Raw genomic sequence first — 23,872 nt, forward strand, 5'->3', positions numbered from 1 at the left:
CTTTCCACAATAATAGCATCCTGCCTGTGGAGACCTCCATCTCTGCCCCTGTCGCTCGAACCCTCTATCAAATGCTCCCCCTTGTCCTCTCCCTCTCCCTCTTCCTCTCTGTCCTACATGCTGCCACCCGCCGCTCCGGTTGCTCACTATTTGTTCCATTCTTTTCTTAACTACCTCATCAACCGTAGCTGCCATCATTTTCACCTTCTGTTTTTGTCTCTCATCCTCCCTCTTTACAAACACTTTCTCTGCCTCTCTTAACAATTCATCTTATGGTTTTTCACTCCACCCTTCTATCTTCTGTATCTTTCTCTGTATGTCTGGCCATGCCTTTGTCACAAAATGTACTTTCAAAAGACCCTGTGCCACTGGGTCCTCAGGGTTCATTCCAGAGTATTTTCGCGTTGAGTACCTTAATCTTTGCAAGAAAGCTGAGGGAGTCTCATCTTTCTCTGTCTAACTTCAAAGGCTTTAGTCAGATTCTGTGACTTCGGAACTGCCTCTCTTATTCTTTTTAGAATCAGGTCTTTCAATTCCCTCATTTCTTCTCTATGCTCCGGGTTTTGGTTTTCCCGGGGAAAACTTTACCTCTCCCTGTCCAGCATCCCCATCTCCAATCGGGTGTTCCCTGTCCCATATTTTAATGGCTGCTCCTTGTATAAGTCCCCTTTCCTCCCCAGTAAATAGTATATTCATAATAGACATTAACTCAGCCCACGTATACAGACTGGGCCCCAAAAATTGATCAATTTGTTCAGACAACCCCACCGGATCCTCAACCAGGACCTTCATCTCCTTTTTAAATGTTCTGACCTCCCCACTAGTGAGGGGGGCACTTACAAACCCAATCTCTTTGTCCCCTATTGGTACCTCCCGAAGGGGATAAGTCGTTACGTTCTTCCCTGTTTTTTTCTTTCTTAAAGAAATATTGCACTATTTCTAGCTCCCCATAACTTCAAACATCAATTCATCAATTCATGCTTGACTAACTTTTAAAGCCTGTTCCTAACTTGTAAATATATTTATATATTTATGTTCATTTATTCAGTATTCAATATTTAAAATGTAAAATGCATATAATTCTCAATTTTGAAATCCACTGTAATCACCCAGTTTTAGTCCCTTAATTTAAATCCAAAATTAGTTTTCTTAAGTAGTCCTGACCAATCATTGCTCAATTACAATACTATAGGTCGTGAAATAATCAGAGGCTGCCGTAAAAGAATTTGTCTATTCAAGTTTAAAAAAAAACTTCTAATGCATGAACAATGGCCGAATCCAAGGTCACAGATATTAACCATAGAATTTTGTTTTTACTACAATCTAATGTTGAACTGAAACTTCAACTGTCCTCCATAAATCGCTTTTATGTAAAGATAAGAGATTAGTTAGAAACTGATAATAAGGCAGTCATGATCTGTAAAAAGAACAGGAGTTATCATTCTTTTTTTTCATAATCTCTATAGAATCCTTAACCTTAAAAGAAATCATGTTAAGTTTCCATAATAAAAATCAGATTCAAAACAGTCCTGGAACACAAGCTCCAGGGAATAAAACGCAAACATTCAATCACCAACAAACAAATGTTCATTCAAACCAAATCACAAAGGGTTAAACTTTCTACCAGCTGTACAGCTCTTTTCATTTTCTCTCTCTCACACATTGACATATAAATTCAGATATTTACAAACCCAGTCTTTGCCGACCTGTACTTTGGCCAGAAGATGGCGGGACGAAGAATGGATTTCTTAGTCCATACAAAGCAACAATATTTAATCATCTTTTTCCCTTGTACAAGTATTATTTTGCCAATTCCACAACATCCTGCCCAAAGGACTTTCTGGAGGTATGTTGTAAGGGACCTCTCCTCCATTTCCATTGCCTTTTTCTTCTTTTGTTTTCCCGGAGGCTTTTTCCTTTTCCACGGCACAACCCATATTGAGTTCCTTCATTAGTCCCTTATTAACTACTAAAACTCAATCCCGGCCTCCAAGGCAATACTTAAAAGTCAATTTTCTTACCTTGGTCTGTGCACAGAGTTGCCTGGCCCCTTTTCGCCGTATTTTCTATTGAGCTCCTATCACTGTCTGATTCAGATGTCTCTCTTGTGGGATCCGTACCAGTCGCCCAAGGGAGCGGACCAAACCAGGACACGAGACCGCTCCTCAATGGGGAACGGGACGTGTCTTCCCAGTGTCCAGGGCCAGCTACTCCCCCTGGCGATGGAAGAAAATCCCAGACGAGACTCCAATTGTGAGAAACAATGCTCACACACTTCAATAATTTCAGTCCGAGACAAGATCTGAATCAGTAGTGTCATTTATTTTACACTTGCAAGTGGGTGTGATGTCCACAAGGCAGGGACAAAAACAGAGTTCAACAAATACTCGATATTTATATAATTTGGTTCCTACATTTTTTTTCTTATTTCATTGTTTCCCCCACGTTTACATCCTCCACTTCCCTACTCCTGTTTATCTCTTGCCTTATTCGGCCTTGTCTGTGACAAAATGCTTATTTCTGGCCTCACAAGGCCATTTGACCTCATCCCACTGCAGGTCATTGTTAGGCATATTCTTTCTTCATCAGTATCTACTCTTTCCATCTGGACTTCTCCCGAAGCCACTCTGATCCCTATGACCTCTTTAATTGGGGTTTGTTCCTGTGTCTCTGTAAAAGTGGGAAACAGATGTTCATACCTACTAGGCGTATCTGGCCTAACTTCATCCCCTCACAACATCTTATCTATTTGCCCATAATATCTACCATTGTCTTGCAGTCACGTTTCATGCTGGCATACAATTTTAGCTAATACAAAAGCAATTATATACTTCCTCCACATAGTTTCCATTCTTGTTGACTCAGCTCCCGGCCGAAACAACCCCACACTGGTGTGAGTTCATTTACTTTGTATCAGAAATTATAATTGCAGAATTGCAGAACTGCAGAAGTAACATTAATTTACCTATATCCCACAGTGAAGTTCCAAATAAATAATTGCTTTCATCGGTGACACTAATGATTTATTGAAATGGGCCAAATGGCTGCATCCAATGCAGTTACCATCCTGTGTGATGGAAAAAAGAAACAGTTACCCTGACATCAGTAGTAAGTACAATGCCAGAATCTGCTATTTGAGAAGTGGTAACAAGATACTTAGAAAACGTAATATGATTAAGCATGTTTTTATGCCATGGAAATAACATTTCAAAATCATCTATCTGGCAGGGTAGATGAGGAGCAAATAAATTTGGTCTTCTGGGCTTTCGGAAGGTGTCTGATAAGGTCCCACAAACAAAGAAATTATGTAAAATTAGGGCTTGTGGTTTTGTGGTTACATATTAGCATAGATTGAGGCTTGGTTAATGGACCAGCTTCTGCTTCGCAGCTGTGTCCACAAGTTAAAAATCACACATCACCAGGTTATAGTCCAACAGGTTTAATTGGAAGCACACCAGCTTTCGGAGCGACGCTCCTTCATCAGGTGATAACTTTGTACACCCCAGTCCAACACAGGCATCTCCAAATCGTGTCCACAAGTGCCATTGTGTACTTGGTCATTGTTTCCATACTGGAAAGAATGGGCTGCAAGCTCTGTGCCAACCTTCCTTCTCTTCGATGGCTTGAATCTTATTTGTGGCAGATCTGTAAATATACCAAGTATTATTGTGTACATTCCCAGCAATCTTTTCTCGCTTGCTGCTCTATTAAAGTCCTTACCTGAATTGTTTGCAGCAAAATTAATTTGAAGCCTCCCTCTAGTGAACTGGCACATTCGCTATCCTTTACTCTGCCCTGCTACAGCCCACATTGAAACACATTGTTTGCTGCTTCGATAGTACCTTCTAACAGTACGTGTACCTGGACTGGCAAAAACGGAGATTTGTAAGTTGACTATAGTTCTTCTTCCTCAGATGTCCACACTTCTTGCCTGTTATCATCAGGCAGCAGCTGGAGTAACCGTAAGCATACATGTAGAAAGGGAAGATTGTGATGTGGGAAGGCAGGAATCTGAGTGATAGAATGCAGGAATATGGTCACACCAGCTTGAACTTCATACCAGATCGCAGACATATATGAAGTACAATTTGAGAAAATGTACATGATAGGAAAATAACCTTAATCCCGGTTGATTGCAGCAATGCTGGTCACAATGGCTTCAGTCACTGCAATGGTAATTATTTTGTACAGTGACTTCCTAGGAAGTCAAACAATGCAGTTGTGCCTATCCCCGTTTGCTGTCTGTTATTTTCCTCCTGTATAGATCATCTTGCCCTGTCAGAGAGTGCAAAGTGTCAGTGAATGTTTTAGATTATGTTTGGCCAACTAACATAACTGAATAATTGGAAGAATGTAGGTGTGGCTTATAGACATGTTAAGTGTGTGAAGGTGAAATACATCATATGCATGTTAGAAGGGAATCTTGATTCCTAATGGGTGAATGATGAAGGATACCCCGTGAGGTTGTCTCTTTGTTGGGTGCGTTCACCAACTTAAACTGCTTGTGAAATCATTGAACTTTTTGTAGCATTGCTGCCACTGACCTCCAGTTATCTGCTCTCATTTACTGGACAGCCTATAGAAATATGACCACTGTCGTCCTTTCAACTCCCCCGGCTCCAGTGATGTATCTGAGAACCTAGGAACCCTGTCTCTGATGCACTGCTCCATTGTTACTCTTTATTTCTTCTGAAAGATACATTTATAACATTTGCAGCCAGAAGGTATTTCCCCCTTGAGAGGGTGCATGCGAGTTTTAGGAAGTGCACTGGTCATGTGGCTCAGTGATAGTGTCGCAATCTCTGAGTTCATATCCCACCTATTCTAGAGGTATGTCATTACATGTCTGAGCAAGCTGATTAAAAAAGTAAGTATCTCTTGCTAGCCTCACGAACATCAGCAATCAGCTGCAATTGTAATCATGAAGATCAACAGTCAGTTCAAAGTTTATGTGCTGCATACAACACCTTGATTGATGTGAGATAACAGCACATTTCAATTCCTTGCGCACAAAACGGCACACTTGAATTTTAAATCCTGCAAGTTGCAACAACAGAAACAGTTCTTGTCCTGTTTACAGATGTCACAGATTCCCAGTGAAGGGTGCTGTGAAGATCAGAAACTTCATTAGTACAAGTCTCAGCTGAGAAGCACAAGAAAACATTGTTAGTGACAATCAGTGAAATGAATGGTTGTTGCTTTGCTGCATCAAAATCTGGGCCAAATACTTCTCCTGAGCTTTTTTTAATAAAGCCATTAATTGGCTTTGTTCCTGAGTGGCCAAGCATAACTCTGACCAAAAAAGCTAGAAATTTCCCAAATATTACTTCATTATATCCTCAGCTGACATCTTTAGCAAATATCCCACTATTCTTCCTTAGTACTGCAACTTAAATTATATTTTACACCAAGACCAGCAAACGAGGACGCTAGATTAGAGAGGAAAAGCACAGTGAAACCAGCAGGAGGAAAAAACTAGGTCACAGAATGACATCATAATAATACCAGGGGCAAGGATAAAAGGGTGGGTTATAGAGTGAGAGTACAAAGAAGCATGTGGGTTTGTAAGTGACGATCATGCATTAAAACAAATTGTAGGGAAACAGCTACGTGGTTGCTGAGTAACTTTCCTTGTTTCTTAGCTAGGACATTCATTCAAATAGCAACTGTTTGGAGTAATTATAGCAGTAACTGAATTAATAATAGAGGTGATCTAGGGGCATTAATTAAAGTTAATAGTTTAAATAAGTTATTAGCAAGGTTATAGAGTCAAACGGCATGGAAACAGACTCTTCGGTCCAACCAGTTTATGCCGACCACGTTCCGAAAGTCTAAATTAGTCCCACCTACCTTCACTTTGCCCATGGCCCTCCAAACCGTTCCTATTCATGAAGTTATCCAAATGTCTTTTCAACATTGTAACTGTAGCCTCATCCACCATTTACTCGAGCAGTTAATTCCGTACACAAAGCACTCTCTGTGGGGAAAAGAGTTGCCCCTCATTTGCTTTTTAAATCTTTTTCCTCTCACCTTAAAAATAGGCCCTTTAGCTTTGAACTCCCCCACCCTAGGGAAAAGACCCTTGTCATTCACCTTCTCTATATCCATTATGATTTTATAAACCTCAATAAGGTTACCCCTCGTGCTCCTAAGTTTCAGTGAATAAAGTCCCAGCCTTTCCAATCTATTTCTATATCTCAAACCCTCCATTCCTGGCAAAATTGTGGTAAATCTTTTCTGAACTCTCTCCAGTTTAATAATAATTTCCTATAACAGGGCGACCAGAACTGCAGACTGTACTTCAGAAGAGACCTCACCATCATCCTGAACCTGATGTCCCAACTCCTATACTCAAAGATCTGAGCAATGAAGGCCTTCTTAACCATCCTATCTACCAGTAACGCAGATTTCAAAGATTATGTATCTGTGCCATTTCAGAACTTCAGGGTACATATGTGTACCTTGAGGACCATGGTACAGAAGGAGTTTTCTGCTCCTACAGTTGAAATTAGTAAGAATTTGCCATAATCTTCCTAGATACTGGGATAATGGGAATGGATTTGACTGAGCTGCTCTACAGAGAGCTGTCATTGACTTAATGACCGCCTTCTGCATTGTCAGTAATTCCAGGACTGTACAAACCCGATGATGCTTAAGATTTTAGCTATGAGTAAGTGAAAATACTAATGCAGAAGTTATGAATGTATTGTACAATTGTACAAAGTGTTGTGCCTTTGCAACAATATAAATGTTTAGGAATAAGTGATATATATCACATGCATGAGTGCCAATAATATGCAGTATGTATCAAAAAAGTTACCATCTACATAACTAAGAACTCTTGAGAGTGGTATTATTGAGCAAGTGAAAGAAAATACTATACGTGAAAGATTGAGACTACCACATATATCTGAACATCAAATGCAAATGAAAGATGCCTAAAGTTATTCTATTTTCAATTTTGTGTTTCAAATTAGCGTGTGATAAACATTGCTCATTGTACTGCAAAATGATCTTTGTAACCTGGATAATGAGGAATTTAATGAAAAATTAAAGGATGTTTGAACTGAGAGTGTGGAGTTCAAAACATTGTTGTATCTTGCTGTCTGTCTGACCAAAATGACAGAACACTTATACTCTTGTGGGTCTTTGCAAAACTGAATAGTGAAACAGAACATAGTTGTATGGTGGTACCCATTATGGATATTACAGACCTTGAAAAATCAGTAAGAATTTATAGAGATTAGTGTCTGTAAGAAACATTAGCAGTTTCAAATACTGTGCTAATGATGACATGTAAAAAAAAAACTTTAATGTCTTCAGTTGCTGTAGGTATTTCATTGTAGCATCCTTGTATTTATCCACAGAAAAGAGCAAATAATATTGTTCTCAACCTATTAACTACTGTACCTCATTGAAGTTGAACTTCACGACCCTCTCTGTGTAGTTAATTCAGTAATTTGCTAGCTTTTCTGATACTCCGATCACCATTATACTCGCTAAGTTCTGTCAGTTCGAATTGTATAATGCAGAAGGTCTTTCGTGTCTGACACCTTGCTTCAGATTTAGCCCAGATTAATGCCCTTCATTAGTCACATGGCACCCTCTGAGCAAATAAGTAATATGAAACGATTATTCATTTTGTTTTTAATGGGCCATAAGTATCTGATGCAGAGAAAAGGTGGGTATGGAATGCAAGGAAGTCTGATGCGTATCAGATATTGCATCAAGATGCATTTCCAATCTCCAAGCATGACAATTTAAAAAAAATGTTTTATCAGATGAATGCAGCTTGTGCTTCCATTCCATGGTACCAATATTGTTGATTGGTTTGGGAAATTGGAAGTGTATACATTCAACTGCAGGAAAGGAACAAATAACGGGGCTTTTTTTTCCTTTAAAGAATGTGTTCTTCTTTTGTATCTTTAAAGTGCGTGGAGGTCTTATGAAGCAGAAGGTAACAAACTTGCCTCTGAGTCAGAAACTTTGGTTTCAAGTTCCAACCCATGACTTGATGCTCACTGAAGGTGTATTCATATCAAGGCAGTTGAGTGTTAAAATGTAAATCCTTCCAAAATACACAAGTGAGAGGCAACAAGAATATGAAGATTCTTGGTCAGCCACATGATAGAAAGAACTTTGAACCTCTGTCAACACTTTCCATAGCTCTAAGCCACACCAGCATATAAAAATTGACTTGCCACACAACACTGACACTTTAGGAGGTGTTGACACAGTGCTAACTTCATTGAACAGCAATCTAGAACAGCAGGCCAATGTTTTGTGGACTGGGTTTGAATCCCATTGTGGACAGACAATGAAATTTGATTCAATTTTTAAAAAACTTGTAATAAAGTCCTGGCCTAATGGTTATCATGTCATTTTTTGAAGACACCCATCTGACTCACTAAATATCATTTCAGGAAGGAAATCTGCCATCCATATCTACATGTCTACATGTCACTCCAGTTATGTGAATTAACTTAACATAAACCAAGATTCACTATTGGAGATCTTTGGTCAGTGAGCCTCAATAACTGTGTTTCCTGAGCTATCATTGGAACTTAACACACAGTTTTCATGTCTAAAATTTCAATTTTGCATCCAGAGCAGATTGAAATCAACATAGTCGTCTTGTTCTGACAGTTGAAATAACGTTTTATATTTCAAATGAATTAAACTCAGTTTTGTCACTGCACCATGTCATTCACAGCATGGAATTATCTGAATGTGACATAATTAACTCTCAGATCATAAGAAGTCTGATGGGGGAAGAGTTGTGCTATTCTAACAATGGGGTGCTTTTTTGGCATTGATTAAGTTGTATTCGTGAACAGAAAGAGACCTTCTAACCTATAGTTACCTGATTTGAGAGCTTTTGATGCTGACAGGGAAGTGTGACTGGATCTCCAGTCCCTATACAGATGTCTGTCTTTCCTTGACAAGCAGAAACCGCCAAAACCAAAACTTAGCTGAGGTTTGGGCATGTAGGATTTTAGTCATTCATCTAAGTTGATAATGTCAAATGTAGTGGAGTAGTACAGTTATTACAGTGTAGTAGATTCAAATCTTTAAACAGTGGCCTTCAATGTTGCCCATAGAGGAAGGCACTATTACTACTGACTTAAATACTTGCAAAGTTTGAATTTTTGATGGAACTAAACTGTATAACATGAGAAATGTCATTAGACATTAATCCATTCATTGCTAACATTTCTCAGTAACACTCCATCTGCACATGGAACTTTGCCTATACAATGGCTCCATATCACCAGTTATGTGAGCTTTGAAAGCTGAGTTTGTCAAATTTTAAGTAAGGGAACATGTATGTAATTTGTTGGTTTTCTTTTTAAAATTAACACACTGTAATTGATTTTCTTAACTGATGTCTCTAGGGAGTATATATATTCCTTGTGTGCAAAGATCAAGAGAGAGAAGCAGAGCTCTATTGTGGTCGGTTTTCACTCCTTTGCAATGCTTCATGATGTATGAATTTTGCTGGTTGGTGAACATTTGGGTTGGGGGAGTAGGAGTGGTAAACTTCCCCACAATGATGGAAGTCGAGCATTACTAGGGTAATGTGGCAGATTAGAGAGATTCATTCTCACCTTTGCAGTTCTGATTGCTGAGCTAACTTAAATGGGATGCCAAAGTGTTTGTCCATCCTACAAAACCGACTGGTGTTTCGTCCCAGATCATTCCTGTAAATAGCCAGAGGGAGCCTGGAAGCAAATCAGCAATTAATTACTTTGTTTGCCTTTAGAGAAAAGCTGCTGATTGATTCTTGTCTGCTGTCCTTTAATAGTAGATAAAGCCTCAAGGCGAGTGGGAAGACCAGCTCTTTTCTCTTGCCCACGTTCCCCACATGTGACCTTTTGGAAAGCTCACCAAAGTTCAGCACAGATTACCTTACTTTGCTTGCAGCATACCCCAAGCATTCCAGTCATAAAATAAGATAATTATCATTGTTCCCTAGGTGGCTTCATGAATAAGAACCATTTGGTTTTCATAAACAATCAAGTGCAGTAATTGCAAGCTAGTGCTAGTGTAGCTGATCTTGACTGACGAGCAGTTGGGTTGCAACATTTTCAATTTGGAGAAAAAAATTTCAGCTGGGGTTTCCTTTCCTGGTTGCTATCCAGTGACCACTGCTGGTATAGTCTATGTGCAGAGACATCAAATAATAAGTATGGAGTGCAAATACATCCAATATATCAAGTCTTTTGACAGCATTCAGTATTTTTCCTCACACACACAGAATGACAACTTGAATAAGGTACCAGAAGGTCATCTGTGTTCAATGCTAGCATCTTCCCAAATCCAGAAAGAGGAAAATGATGAGCAAGATTCGCAAATTAAAATAAATCCCAAACATGATATTCATTCATGTCCTACATTTAACTACACCTAAAATGTGGAATGTGATTTTGAAAAGTGATTGAAGTTTGATTCATTGATTTAAATATTTTCGATAAACATTTGAATTAGTCCCTCTGGGTGTGGTGTACCTGTAATAATAACAGCTCATCACTGTTTCACTTTACCTACCTGACATTTTCATTACAAGCATGCATTGTAAATGCTTTTAAAAGCTGCCACATTAATGGGACTAAATCTAGTTTTATGATAATTCCATAAGACTCTGTCAACAATTTGATTCAATTGTATCCATCTCTTATTTAATTTACCTCAAATTAGAAAATTTCAGAAGTGCAACTTGCTGGTCTTGGACTCCCCCGAGATTTCCCTTTTTTTCCCTCCTGCTAATTTACTGAGTGCAATGAAGAAGAACAGAGCAGAATTTCATTTATCGATTTGATGAAATATGAACTGTGCGGCAGTACGGTCTTGTGACTTTTTTCTCATGATAATAGAACCTCATGTTTACAGTCTGACATAAGCCAATTTAACCCAGCCTATGTTCGAACCATCTTGTGTATATCATTAAAAATTTATCAAGTGGTAGACGTGGCTGTATACTCCCTCAACCCCTTGATCCCTGCCATTTGAGACTGTGGTTTCACTGTGGTTACCTCATTCTTAATCAATGTTGTACATTCCAGATTTTCTTTTGCTACATCTTCGACTTGATGTCATTTAAAGCCATTTATAAAGCCTTTCGTAAATATCAACTGTAGTTGTTCATTTTATTGTTTTTACTGTGTCTGCAGCTTGGGATAATCGAGAAATTGATTAGTTTATCTTACAAGCCAGGTCACATACTGTTTTTCAGCAAAAACAATCTCTAATAAATCTTAGATTTTGTAATCTGTACATTTAAATTTTTGATCAGTTTAAAAAATAATTTTTTCAATAATTTGATTTCATTTAATCCTTTTAATTAAAAACATTGAATAAAGCAAATGTTCATTTTTAAAATAAAGTAGCGCACGTAGTTTGTTTTTGGATCAAAATTTTCCATTTACTTCCTTGAAGCTTTGCAAGTGCAGAATGGAGACCAGACACTTGTATAAAGGGAGGAACATGCTGGTATCAGGAAATGTTTCTTTGTACACGATGATAATCTTAAAATTAAACCTAAGGCAGTGTGTGAGTGTGAGAGAGAGAGATAATGATGGATGAAACAGGTTTGTAAATTTATTAGAAGTTGGATATTGTACAATACTCCAGCTTTTTGAATGATCTTATCCTTTTGTGCTTCATGTAATGATTAGGCAATTTAACTTTTGTTAGGATGAGTTCGCTAAATAAAAAAGGTTGGTGTGATAGTACCCTCTTATTATCTTTGTCCTATTGGTTGACTTTGTGCTATGCTATTGTTGATGCCATAAAGATTTCCAGCAGCAGAGAACATCTTCAAACCATATTTGAGGCTACAGTAAAAAGAAAGACATTTCCAAATATGCTTGTCCATCCCAGGAAAAAAGACAATATGTATTTGTTTTCTTAAAAATAAAACTAAATTTGTTTCTTTCATTACGGTCAGAGGTTAACTCCTGCTCTTATTGAAGTTTTTGTTTCAGATTGCTCACCCAACATCATAACTTGTTGTTAAAGTTTGTAAATTACAGTTGAAAAGAAAAGGCTGAATCTTACTTTTTTGGGCTAAGTGCAAGTTGCATCAATTTTTTTTAAGGGCTTCTTGCCTGGACCCCTTGCAAGTTCTCTCACCGTATCTTACCAAACTCCCCACATAGGTTCGAGACACACGCACGCCCTCCACCTCCTCCAAGACGTCTGTTTCTCTGGCCCCAATGCCTCATCTTCACCATGGACATTCAGTCCCTCTACACCTCCATCCGCCATGACCAGGGCCTCCAAGCCCTCCGTTTCTTCCTCTCCTGACGTCCCCAGTGGTATCCTTCCACCTACACTCATTCGTTTGGCTGAACTGGTCCTCGCCCTCAACAGTTTCTCCTTCCAATCCTCCCACTTTCTCCAGACGATAGGGGTAGCCATGGGCACTCACATGGGCCCCAGCTATGCCTGTCTCTTTGTTGGCTACGTAAAACAGTTCATCTCCCTACGCTACATTGATGACTGCACCGGTGCCACATTGTGCTCCCATGAGGAGGTCGATCAGTTCATCAAATTCACCAACACGTTCCAGCCTAATTCTAAATTCACCTGGGACATCTCTGATACTTCCCTCCCCGCGTAGACCTCTCCATCACCATCCACAAGGACCGACTCAACACTGACATTTTTTACAAACACATCGACTCCTACAGCTACTTGGATTACACCTCCTCCCACCCTACTTCATGCAAAAATGCTATTGCGTATTCCCAATTCCTCCGCCTCCGCTGCATCTGCTCTCAGGAGGACCAGTTCCACCACAGAACACACCAGATGGCCTCCTTCTTTAAAGACCGAAATTTCCCCTTCCACACGGTTGAAGTTGCCTTCCAACGCATCTCATCCACGTCCTGCACCTCTGTCCTCTAACCCACCCCTCCAACAGCAACAAGGATAGAACCCCCATTGTCCACACCTTCCACCCCACCAACCTCCGCATAAATCACATCATCCGCCGACATTTCCACACCTACAAATGGACCCCACCACCAGGGATATATTTTCCTCCCCACCCCTATCCGTTTTCCGCAAAGACCGTTCTCTCCGTGACTACCTGGTCAGGTTCACGCCCCCAAACAAGCCACTCTCCCCTCCTGGCACCTTTCCCTGTCACCGCAGGAATTGCAAAACCTGCACCCACAACTCCCCTCTTACCTCTGTCCAAGGCCCCAAAGGAGTCTTTCACATCCATCAATGTTTCACCTGCACGTCACACATATCATTTACTGTATCCGTTGCTCCAGATGTGGTCTCCTATACATTGGGGAGACTGTAAGCCTTCTTGCAGAGTGCTTTAGAGAACATCTCTAGGACACCCGCACCAATCAACCCCACCATCCCGTGGCCGAACATTTCAACACCACCTCCCACTCTGCCGAGGCTATGCAGGTCAGGGCTGCCTCCATGGCCACTCCCTCACCACCCAACGCCTGGAGGAAGAATGCCTTATCTTCTGCCTCGGGACCCTTCAACCTCAGGGATCAATGTGGACTTCACCAGATTTCTCACTTAACCTGCTCCCACCTTGCCCCAGTTCCAACCTTCCAGCTCAGCTCCGCCTTCATGACCTGCCCCACCTGTCAATCTTCCTTCTTACCCATCGGCTCCAACCTTCTCTCCGACCTATCACCTTTACCCCCACCTCTGTCCACCTATTGCACTCTCAGCTTCCTGCTCCCCAGCCCCAACCCCCTCTCATTTATCTCTCCACCCCCAAGGCTCCCAGCCTTATTCCTGATGAAGGGATCCGTCCCAAAACGTTGATTTTCCTGCTCCTCAGATGCTGCCTGATCTGCTGTGCTTTTCCAGCAACACACTCTCAACTCTGATCTCCAGCATTTGCAGACCTCACTGTCATCACATTAATTATCAACACGCCCCAAGGCATCTCTCAAACCCACAATCTGTCCATCTTTCCTGGAACAACTCACCACTGCTGGGATATCCCAGAATTCAACAGTATCCCTTGCATCTATGGCATCTTTTAAAAGTCTGTTGTACACCTGGATGAATACTGTCAGTCCTGCGCAGTTGCTGACATGTTCATGACATGGCAGACTCGGGGGGGGGGGGGGGGGGGGAGGTCAAGATCCTGCTTTGCAAGCAGGGTCCTGGAGATCTTTGTGGGTAGTGTGGTGCTAGGCAGGACTACCCCTTCAGGATGCAACAGTAGAGGCCACAACACCAGATTATGCCAGCCCGGTCTTGTCTTGCCTGCTGGTTATAACAGTCTCAGCCATCTGCAGAAATGCCAAATGCTTTGGGAAGAAGGTCAATGCCCTTCTCCACTCTATTAGCATAAGTGTCACCATCTACTCTCTCATACGTCACACTCACTCTATCTCTGGTGTACCCATCAACTGTCAGAGATTCTCTGATTGACGATTCACTTGCAATCTATATTTTGGAAACCAGAATTCTCCAGCATTGTTAATGTTAATCTTTTCAATATATCTTGCTATTTCTTCTTTAATGATGAAGTCCAGCATTTTCCCAATAACAAATGTTAGGCTCATTAAGGAGAAAAGGGTAACTAGGGAAAGAATAAAGATCAGCAAGACCACCTGTGTGTGGAACTGCAGGAGATGGAGGAGGATATCAGATGAGTATTTTGCATCAGTGTTGACTGTTGAGAAGGCTATGGAAGATAAAGAATATGGGAAAATAAATAATGACCTCTTGAAAATGTCCATATTGCAGGGGAGGAGGTGTTGGATGTCTTAACTGCATAAAGGTAGATAAATCTCTGGGACCTGATCAGGTGTACCTTAGAATCCTGTGGGAAGCTACGGAAGTGATTGCTGGGCCTCTTGCTGAGATAGTTGTATCATCGATAGTCACAGGTGAGGTGCTGGAAAACTAGAGGTTGCCTAATGTGGTGCCACTGTTTAAGAAAGGTGGTAAGGAAAAGCCAGGGAACTATAGAGCAGTGAGCCTGACGTCGGTGGTGGGCAAGTTGTTGGAGGGAATCCTGAGGGACAGGATTTACATACAATTGAAAAGGCAAGGACTGATTAGGGATAGTCAACATGGCTTTGTATGGGGCAAATTGTGTCTCATGAACTTGATTGAGGTTTTATTTTTTGAAGAAATAAAAATATGATTGATTAAGACAGAGTGGTGAATGAGATCTATATGGACTTAAGTAAGGTGTTTGGTAAGGTTCGTCATGGTGGACTGGTTAGCAAGGTTAGATCACATGGAATACAGTGAGAACTAGCTACTTGGATACAGAACTGGCTTGAAGGTAGAAGATAGAAGGTGCTGGTTGAGGGTTGCTTTTCAAATTGCAGGACTGTGACCAGTGGTATGCTACAAGGATCAGTGCTGGGTACACTGCTTTTTGTCATTTATATAAATGATTTGGATATGAACATAGGAGATGGTTAGTACGTTCACAGATGACATCAAAATTGAAGGTATCGTGGACAGGAAAGAAGGTTACCTCAGAGTACAACAGGATCTTGATCAGATGGGCCAATGGCTGAGGAATTGCAGATGGAGTTTAATTTAGATAATTGAGGTGCTGAATTTTGGAAAGGCAAATTAGGGAAAAATTTATATACTTAACAGTAAGGTTCTGGGAAGTGTTGCTAAACAAAGAGACCTTGGAGTGCATGTTCATAATTCCTTGAAAGTGACGTCGCAGGTAGATAGGATAGTGAAGAAGGTATCTTGTATCCCATATTGGGGAGCAAGAAAGTCTTAGGCTACTGTCACATTATTTGCAAGATAAGATTTCTGGCTTGTATCTTGGAGGATTTGTCAGAGCCACATTAGAACCAGATCAGTGCATTGCTTTGGAATGTAGTTATTTAATTTAAAGGTTGGCATAGCCTCTGATCCTTTAGATATATCTTCTAAATTGTTTGTAACACAATGTTTAGTATTATGTTTGTTTTGTTTGTTTTCCTAAAAAAAAATTGCTTGAAAAACTCAGCTCAGGAATATTACATCATTCTCCCCAGTTCTAGACATTCTAGATTAATACACTGCAATAAATTTAAAGTCTATACTTCCTTACAATTTAAGCAGTAAATTCTGTTTTACAGCCATATAAGTATTTGTTCAGTCATTTATAAAATATGCAGCAATTTATAAAATACATTAACAGGTCTAAGTAATGCATTAACTTGCAATTGTATTTTCAGTGGAATTCTTTTAATTCTTTGAAATTTTTTATATCATGCAATCTAAATCTGAAAATAAATTATATTAATGATATTGTAGTACTCAAGTGCATAGTCAGTTATAGTATACTAAGAGTTGATTTCCTCTTGTTAACTTTAAAGGCTTTTTATCTGTTTCCTCAATGGATGGATGGATTGATTGATTGATTGAAAGAAAGTGAGTTATAAATTCGTTCAGGCCAGATTCCAGTTTCGTCCTAGCATGTACTAAACTGGATAATCTCATCAAGAGTAGTGGTTGAGTATTATATTTATCTTTAGCTTCCTAGAGTTGGAAGGTGAGCTTTGACTTTGGGACTGATCACAAACCAGAGGTTCCATTGCACATGCGTGTTTGTAGACTTTGTGTGAGAATACAGTCAGGTTTACCTGTGAATAGTCTGCCTGAACCGACTGTTGAAATGGGCTTTTGTCAATGTGATGTAAGATCATTGGTGCAAATAAAATGATGTGCTTGGAGTGAAAGCATACCTTTATATCAAAGCTTCCATATCTTCAGAGCATTTCAAAGTGCTGAATTGCACAGGAATTGCATTTGAGATATAGTCATTGGATTTGTAAGTACCTTCAGGCAAGGGTAGAAAATTGGTGGAATATGAAGAAAGGAGGGTACTACTTCATATTAGAAAGGGCTTTAAACTAAGTAGAGAGTAGCTTCAGGACAGGGATTCATAGACAAACAAAACAAAAGGATATAGCAACATTACCGAGCAACAATTTTGATAATGAAGCCTGGACTGAGACAGGAAGAGAGTGTGTATAAGTATAAAACAACTGCAGGAAATCGATTCAAAGGAGGGAAAAATAGTTTTAAAAAGCAAAATTAAAGGCTTTTAAATACGTGTAGTATTTGGAGCAAATTAAACGAATTAACAGCACCTGGAGGTTAATACGTACGATCTTATGGATACACATTTACAAGGAGCTCAAAGTTGGGAAGTAAATATTCAGGGATTTTCAAAAGGGCAATCAGGAAGGGAAGGATGGTGGGTAACTTTGTTAATGTGAAATGCAATGAGTTTGATAGCAAGAAATTAGTGTGGATTGGAAAATGTAGAACCCATAGAGATTGAGATAGGAAATAGCAAGGTGAAGAAATAACAAGACAAAGAAAACACTGATGGAAGTAGTCTGTAGGCCCCCTAATAGCAGAGCTATTCAGTAGGATAGAGAATTAATTATGATATAATGAGGGCACGTATAAAAAGACAGTACATTATTCATGGGTGACTTTAACTTTCAAGTAAATCATTAAAACCAATTTGCCAAAAACAGCCATTTTGAAAAATTCATAGTGTGCATTCAGGAAAAATATATCTTTGATCAATATCTTATGGATCCAAGATATTGGATCAGGCTATTTTGGACTGGTAATATATAATAAATAATCAGAGTAAAAGATCCCTTGGGAACGATATATTAGCATTCAGTTTGAGAGTGAGATACTTGGTCACTATCAACTGTACTAAACTAAAATAAGACTAAGTACATAGCGATGAGGACAGAGTTGGCTGGAGTGGACTGGGAAATGTGTTTTGCAGAAAATATGGCTGAGGAACAATGGCAAATTTGTGACCAGTGGTGCTCTGCAAGGATCAATGCTGGGACCTCTGATGATCTGGATGAATCATCAGATGGTGTGTGGGCCAAACTTTTTATGCATAAAGTGGTAGGTGCCTGGAACACACCACCAGGGGAGATAGTGGAAGCAGATGAAACAGCAACATTTTAAAAAGAAAGAAAGAATCCCTGCAGTGTGGAAAAGGGCCTGTCAGCCCAACAAATCCACACCACTTCTTCTGGCAGCTCATTTCATACACATACCATCCTCTGCATGAAAATGCTGCCCCTTCGGTCTCTTTTATATCTTTCCCCTCTCACCCTAAACTTATGCCCTCTAGTTCTGGACTCCCCGACCCCAGGGAAAAGACTTTGTCTATTTATCCTATCTATGCCCCTCATGATTTTATAAACCTCTATAAGGTCACCCCTCAGCCTCCGACACTCCAGGGAAAACAGCCCCAGCCTATTCAATCCTCCAACCCTGGCAAAATCCTTGTGAATCTTTTCTGAACCCTTTCAAGTTTCATAAATCCTTCTGATACGAAAGAGACCAGAATTGCGTGCAATATTCCAACAGTGGCTGCAACATGACCTCCCAATTCCTGTACTCAATACTCTGACCAATAAAGGAAAGCATACCAAATGCCACCTTCACTGTCCTATCTCCCTGCGACTCTACTTTCAAGGAGCTATGAATCTGCACTCCAAGGTCTCTTTGTTCAGCAACACTCCCTCAGACTTTACCATTAAGTGTGTAAGTCCTGCTAAGATTTGCTTTCCCAAAATGCAACACCTCGCATTTATCTAAATTAAACTCCAGCTGCCACTCCTCAGGCCATTGGCCCATCTGATCAAGATCCCGTTGTACTCTGAGGTAACCTGCTTCGCTGTCCACTACACCTCCAATTTTGCTGTCATCTGCAAACTTACTAACTATACCACTTATGCGCACAGTCAGATCATTTATGTAAATGACAAGAAGTAGTGGACTCAGCACCGATCCTTGTGGTACTCCACTGGTTATAGTCCTCCAGTCTGAAAAGCAATGCTTAACCACCACCCTCTGTCTTCTACCTTTTGAGCCAGTTCTGTATCCAAATGGCTAGTTTCCCAGTATTCCAGGAGATCTAACCTTGCTAACCAGTCTCCCATGGGGAGTCTGGTCAAATGCCTTAATGAAGTCCAAATAGATCATGTCCAACGCTCTGCCCTTATCACTCCTCTTTGTTACTTCTTCAAAAACTCAATCAAGTTTGTGAGACACGATTTCCCAGCACACAAAGCCATGTTGACTATCCCTAATCAGTCCTTGCCTTTTCAAATACACATGGTAGCCTGGTCTAAAGTTCCTGCCTATTTTTAAAGTGGTCTCAGCCATCTAAACGAATGCCCAGCACTATTGTTACCCCTAAACCAGCATAAGCACCATTATCATCTGTCTGATACCTCACACAATCTTTATTTCTGCTTTACCCACCTCCCACCAAGCCTCCTACTCTAACACTTCCATTGTTGCCTGCAATATCTTCCCCATTTGCCCTCCACTACACCACCCCTGACACTACTGGCCTGCATGCCCTCTGTGCTGCCTATTCACTTGCTCATGACATCTCCTCACCTGGGCCAAGTGTAATAACTGTACCATCCATTCTGTAATACATAACTCTGTCTCATTCCATGATGAAAACCATCCACAGCATGGCAGAAGAGTCAAGACAGGGGGTGTGCTGCCCATCACTCAGCTCCTCACTCCTAATTAGAAGACCATCCTGATTCTAACTGCCCTGAGCAGTATGTGGACTGCTAAAGGAGTCTGCCTTTGCCTTATTTTGCCTGGAACTCCTGGGAAAAGGCTTGACTTGTCATGGGCCTGCTGACACCTATGTCAAGCTTCCTGGCTTTGTGTCGACACTAAATGGCACAACAAGACAGCAGTAATATGAGCCTCGTTTCTCTAGCTGAGAGGGCATCAAGTAGGCTCAGCATGAATGAGCCGTATGACATGAGCAAACAAAGAGCCTGGAGATGCACCCTGGTCCAGTCTATATTCAATTTCCCTGAGTATACAATGTCCTTGCAGCAGGATTAGAATGGTAGCTGGCAGTGCAGTCTAAAGCACTGCATTAAAGAAGATTGGAAATATGTCATGAGGGTTCTGAAAAACTAGCATGTCCGATGCCAGTGTCTGTGGACGTGTATGTGTGTGTGTGGCCATCGCTCACAGCAAGCCTGAGATGTTGGTGACCAGTTTCCAACATAGAGGTTGCTTGGAGCAATAGTGAACAAAACCCACCAGGTGTTTGCTCTGGTTTCTTTGCTGAGTTATCCCGATACTCCAGCTTGTTTCGTGAGTTTGGTAATATGAACACCTGAATATTAATGAGGCAAGTTGTAGCATTAACAAGGCATTTAATAAGCGCTAATCCCTGTTAACTGGCAACTTGCTGCCGAGTGAGAATCCCGCCATGCCACTTATGAAAAGCAGAACTGATGGTGTGAATCGTTCCCTTGTTGTGAAGGCCCTCACTGTACTTGTCACCCAATTCTGCCGCATATCTCACCATTGTCCACATCTCACACACCCCTAAAAAAAATTCCATCCATTATTTGCTTACTATTCAATGGATCTAAATTAAATAAAATATTTTATTCTTTCCAAGTCAATGTATTTAATAATACTGCTGTTTAAATACATGTTTGAGGTAATTTAAATGTCTCATTTCTATTAAATCCAGTTGATTAAAATTGTTACTTTACAAGTGTTACCATGACTGAAGGTCATTCATTTCTTCACCTGTAACAAAAGAGTTCAATCAGGTAGAAATAAACCATTTGTCCTATGTTATTTTAAAAAAAACCTTCTGCCTAAAAATATGTTCTTCAAGAATCAGCTCTTCGTCTAGGTTTCCACTTGTCTGCTTCCCAACCTGTGATTTTTCTCTCCATTTGCCTAAAAGCTGGGAAAATTGTGAGCTAGCAAGCAAAGAAGTCCAGACCCAGAGCCATAATCTATAACCAACCAGCAGTCACACATGTTTTAAAAATTATATCATTCAAAATAAATATCTATCTGATCAGATCTAAATAAAATATAGCTTCTTGTTTTGATTGATGATGGGAATTATCACTTTTTTATCTAACTGCATAAATTTGCCTTTTGTTGAGAAGATTGCTGTCTTCTATGATTTAAATTATGTTCAGTGACCGCATTTGCAGCTTATGAGTCATAAACATAGCTGCTGATATTATTTCCAATTAGTATCTTCAGTAGGTGGCCAGTATTTGGAATAAACAAGCAGATAATTGAACTGGTTCTTTCAGATACACATCAGGAGATGTGAGAATGTGGGACATAAGCACCTGGGACAGCAGTGCCTTGTATCTGGAAACGTCACAGAGCTCTGCAGAACTTGGACCACGGCCACCCGTCTCTTTTGTGAGGATAAATAGCACCATAGCAGTGGCGGCTTACAAGGGCGGTGAGTACCAAAAACACCACCACAGGGTTGTTCAACAATTAACAGCAGCAGCTGCTGCAGACATTTACTGTGAGGTTTAGAAAGGAACACTTCTGGCCAATAATCTAAATGCATTAGTGGGCAGCACAAACACATTACCATTAATGTTGCTATTATGTCGTCCGAAAAGTGTAATGCCAGTATTTCAGTTCCAGTATATTGTAATGGGGGAAAGAAACATTTTGGCTGCTCCTTGAGGATGTGAATCTAGTTCATGATGCCTTCTGAAAACAGCAATTCGGTAAACCTTAAAAGGCACATATGAATAGCAAAATACTTCAGGAAAATAAATGGAATTTTTTTTTAGTGGTTTTTAATATTTGTTTGTTTTATTGCACTTTATAATGCAATCTGCACCCTTTGCTTTGAATGCTGAGTGTTACATAATGTAAATGGGGTGGATCGTAAAATTCAAAAAGAGCATAATTCATGTTTGCATTCACCTTCCATTGCATTTTGGGGCCGAGGGTCCAAAAGTTTAAATGTTTTTGTACTTGCCAAACGCATGAACATTTTGAAGTTGTTAAAACCATCTGAAGAAGTGCATGGCCAAAGCTTTATGATGCTGTTTAGACACAAGGATGGCTAAATCATCAACCCCTTTTGTTTTGGCATTGTCATTTTTTTACCTTTTTCACAGTCACTTTCAATATTTCCTTAGCAAGGTGAACAAATTTGAGATTGTCCTAACTCCAAATAAAATGCACAGAGTGATAAGGGTGAGAGATCTGTGATTGAATAGCATGCCAACCTTTTCCTTGCACTAAGAATGATTGTTTCAGGCAACCCCCAGAGGGTTGTCAGAATCTCTGGTATAATAAAATCTTAAGGTGAAATGGAAAAAGATTGAAAACTGCTAGTGAGGACAAATCCAGTTGGAGACCTTGCTATTATCAATTAATATTATTGCAAAACAGTCACCAGTCATTTGTAGAAATATTTTGCATGTAAAAGTCAATTAATCAATTTAAATTATATAAAATAGTGAAGAGTAAAATGGCACAAAACAAGTTGAGAAATAACCAATGGATGAAGATTTGAATCTAAACCTTTTAAGTCTATTATAGTAACAATATAGTATCAGAAATTGGTTAGGTGTCACTTCTCTCCATGAGCCTTCATAATATTTTGTACTCTATTCTCCAAAACCCACTTCATTACCTATGCACCATGCCGCTATGGCTCCTCGCTTGTCCTGCGTTCCCTGTTGTCAGACGCAGACGTACTTGCCACTGCTGGGATCTCCCAGGATTCCTAGCACCGCGCCAATTTTAAAACTCAGCTGTCCATCAGGTCAAGAGCTGCCAGCGGGAGTTCTTTCAACTGTGCACATAGTGGGAGGAGAAATAAACATTTCTAAGGGCACATAGATGGCACAGCTGACATTTTAGTCCAAATACAAATGGACATTTGTAAATCTATTGCTATTTAAGAACCAAGCTACACAAGCTACTTGTCCTTGGTCTCAGCCATCTTAAAACCCTGACTAAGGGAGTACTAGTCTTTTCTCCCAATGCTAAAACGTAGTTATGCCAATCATCATGTTGCACTATTCATTCCCCCTGGAGAAACCAGACTCTAGCTTACTCTGTAGATTATAAAGGTACAGGTCCCTGACCATGACCAACCAAAGAAGCCACAGACCATATCCAAGCTCCTGGACCAAGAGCAGACTGTGCACTTGATATTCTATGTCAGGCACCTTAATTAAAGGCTTGGCCTAACTATTCTTTGTTTACACTTTGAGGAATAGCCATTGGTTGAAGCATATGCAATGTGTTTGCCACTTAACATTGCTGGCAGATGGTTCAGGTCTGAGATTATTGTAGCACATTGCTCTACAGCAATATAGCCACACCCTGACTGATCATTGCTCGCAGTCATGGCATGCTGTCTGGCTTTGTGGCTATGCTAAATAAAAAATAACACAGAAATACCGTGAGCCTTTAAACTCTGGTTGAGGACTCAAAACACACAAAGGCAAGGCAAGACAATACAACAATGCTGTGAGCATTCAAGTAGTCACAATGTGAATGAGTGCTCATAGAAAAAGCAAGGAGGCTTGGCCAATCAGAACCAACCTTTCCTAATTTAAATTTTAAATGAAATCTGACTGTAAAATGTCAATCAACATTAATGCATTCCCCATTACAACACCTCTACCACTGAGTCTACGTGTCAATCAACCAGCACTTGCATCTCATGCAGTACAAATGTTAGTTTTCCCTTCTTGTGAATTGTCCTGTATAAGATGAAAAGGTTTGACAAAATGTGTCTTATTTATGCGATGTTAGAATTCTATACTACACACCAACTTTGCTGAACCTATACTTATGTCTTACAGTCAACTTCTTAATGTTTTTAAGCACATACTCTATAAAATAGGATTTTTAAAAAAATTGATCAGGTCTAGTTGTTACTGGCAAACCCAACATTTATTGCCTCTCTCTAAAATTTTAAACATTTCCTGATTGAACACAGCTCTCAAAAAGTGTTTTCCAACTGAACTAAGATTTATTTGAAGAAAGCACCTTCTGAAGTCTGATTTGTTATATTAACTCA

General features: G+C 40.0%; 1 protein-coding gene across 1 annotated transcript in view; it reads left to right on the top strand.

Moving 5' to 3' along the window:
- The window catches only part of fbxw8 (F-box and WD repeat domain containing 8), a 167,073-nt gene that overhangs the window by 36,403 nt on the left and 106,798 nt on the right, over positions 1-23,872 (top strand). Inside the window, exon 5 of the mRNA XM_043715860.1 lies at positions 21,114-21,271. Within this exon, the coding sequence (XP_043571795.1) occupies positions 21,114-21,271 (158 nt within the window). The remainder of the gene's footprint in view (positions 1-21,113; positions 21,272-23,872) is intronic.

This window comes from Chiloscyllium plagiosum, chromosome 25 (genome assembly GCF_004010195.1).
Source record: "Chiloscyllium plagiosum isolate BGI_BamShark_2017 chromosome 25, ASM401019v2, whole genome shotgun sequence".
Taxonomy (NCBI): Eukaryota; Metazoa; Chordata; class Chondrichthyes; order Orectolobiformes; family Hemiscylliidae; genus Chiloscyllium; species Chiloscyllium plagiosum.